The sequence below is a fragment of the Parus major genome, chromosome 21 (genome assembly GCF_001522545.3).
Source record: "Parus major isolate Abel chromosome 21, Parus_major1.1, whole genome shotgun sequence".
Taxonomy (NCBI): Eukaryota; Metazoa; Chordata; class Aves; order Passeriformes; family Paridae; genus Parus; species Parus major.
The window spans coordinates 722,141-724,421 of NC_031789.1; the positions used below are offsets into that span (position 1 = coordinate 722,141).

The following is a 2,281-nucleotide window of genomic DNA, read 5'->3' on the forward strand; positions in this document are numbered from 1 at the left end:
AGTTCTCACCCCAAAACCGGGCTGTGACACCCGGGGGATGCCGGGAATTGGAGTTTACACCCCAAAACCGGGGTGTGACACCCGGGGGATGCCGGGAATTGGAGTTTACACCCCAAAACCGGGGTGTGGCACCCGGGGGATGCCGGGAATTGGAGTTTACACCCCAAAAATGGGGTGTGGCACCCGGGGGATGCCGGGAATTGGAGTTCTCACCCCAAAAATGGGATGTGGCACCCGGGGGATGCCGGGAATTGGAGTTCTCACCCCAAAAATGGGGTGTGGCACCCGGGGGATGCCGGGAATTGGAGTTCTCACCCCAAAACCGGGGTGTGACACCCCCAGGTGATCTCAGCAGGAGCAGCATCACATTTCTGGGAAGTTTGAATTATTCAGACCAAAAATCATGAATTCAATCAGCAAAGCTGAAGCAATTCCCTCCTCTCACCCCCAGGAGCTGCTCCAAACACCCCGAACTGGAGGAAGCTGAAAATATCAGGGAATAAAGGAAGATTCACCCCTAAAAAAACCCCATTTTCTGAGGATTTGGGGTAAAACTCAGGAATCCAAAGCAGGATCCCACGGGGTGGGACGGGACGGATCCAAAACCCCGGATCTGCCCCCAGAGCTTCAAAGCCTCATCTCGGGGATTTCAGCCTCCAGATCCCTCCAGCATTCCCTGTTCCCAGCCCCTCCCAGGATTCCCAGAGGTTTGGGCTGGTAAAAACATTCCACGACGGGAGTTAAGAAACGGTTAATTAATAAACCATTAATTAATAAATGATTAATAAAGGACGCAGCCTGAGCTGTTCTTTAGAGCCTTTATTGCAAGTAACGCCCTGCTGGAGCTGCCCGGCTGTGAGGTCACCGGGGTCACTCCGGGGTCACTGGGGTCACTCCAGGGTCACTCCGGGGTCATTCTGGTCACTCCAGGGTCACTCTGGGGTCACTCCGGGGTCACTCTGGGGTCACGCAGCCGCTGCCTTCTGCTTGTAGGTCGCCATCATCTTCTTGATCTCGGCGATGGCTTTGCCGGGGTTCAGCCCCTGCGGGAGGGGACGGTCAGCGCCCCGGGGGGACCCAGCCCCAAAACTGCTGGCACTGACCCCCAAAACTGCTGGCAGTGACCCCCAAAACTGCTGGCACTGACCCCCAAAACTGCTGGCACTGACCCCCAGAACTGCCGGCACTGACCCCCAAAACTGCTGGCACTGACCCCGAGAACTGCTGGCACTGCCCCTCGCTCCCACCCCAGAGCTCCCCCAAATCTCTCCCTGTGAGTGCGGGGAGAATCTGGAATGGGATTCCCAGAGAAGCTGTGGCTGCCCCTGGATGCCAGGACTGGATGGAACAACCTGGGCCTGTCCCCTGCCATGTGCTGGCACTGTCACCATCACCTGTCCCCTCCCGGTGTCCCCGTGGTGTCCCCCCGGTGTCCCCCCCACGTCCCAGCCGTACCTTGGGGCAGGTGCGGGTGCAGTTCATGATGGTGTGGCAGCGGTAGAGCGAGAACGGATCCTGCAGCTGCGCCAGCCGCTCCTCCGTGAAGTCATCGCGGGAGTCGATCATCCAGCGGTACGCCTGGGGACAGTGACACCGCTGGCACCGCTGGCACTGCCCGGTACCGCCCGGTACAGCCAGCACCGACACCCTGGCATTGAGATTTTGTGTCTCCAGACCCTGCTCAGTCCCCAGCTCCGAACCCCACGGCCTGTCAGCTGCTGCTCGCCCGTTTTGTTCAGACAAAACAAACCCAGGGACACCTGACAGCCCCAGGCCCCGCAGAGCATCAACAAAATGAGTTATTAAAACTTTAATAAATTCATTACCTGGAGCTGTAATTGGGGGATTGACCCCTGATAATGGAGTAAATTAATAATTGTGTAAAAAACCCGTGAGCATTGTCCACCTTGGGTGGAGCCTGGGAGGCTCCTGAGTGCCCCAGGGGTGTCTGTGGGAGGCCTTTAATAAATACCCATCAATACCCAATAAATACTAAAATAAAAATAAAAATACCCATAAATACCAAATTAAATACTAAACTAAAAATAAAAATACCCATAAATACCAAATAAAATACTGAAATAAAAAATACCCATCAATACCCAATTAAATTCTAAAATAAAAATAAAAAATACCCATCAATACCAAATTAAATACTAAAATAAAAAATATCAATACCCAATTAAATACTAAAATAAAAATAAAAATACCCATCAATACCCAATTAAATACTAAAATAAAAAATACCCATAAATACCAAATTAAATTCTAAAATAAAAAT

General features: G+C 52.3%; 1 protein-coding gene across 1 annotated transcript in view; it reads right to left on the reverse strand.

Annotated features, from left to right (window-relative positions):
- Nucleotides 1–804: 804 nt before the first annotated feature.
- Nucleotides 805–2,281, reverse strand: part of SDHB (succinate dehydrogenase complex iron sulfur subunit B) — a 7,372-nt gene continuing 5,895 nt past the window's right edge. Inside the window, exons 4-5 of the mRNA XM_033519353.1 lie at nucleotides 1,456–1,866; nucleotides 805–1,043 (exon numbers count right to left, since the gene is read on the reverse strand). Coding sequence (XP_033375244.1) covers nucleotides 966–1,043; nucleotides 1,456–1,866 — 489 coding nt within the window. The 3' untranslated portion in view covers nucleotides 805–965. The remainder of the gene's footprint in view (nucleotides 1,044–1,455; nucleotides 1,867–2,281) is intronic.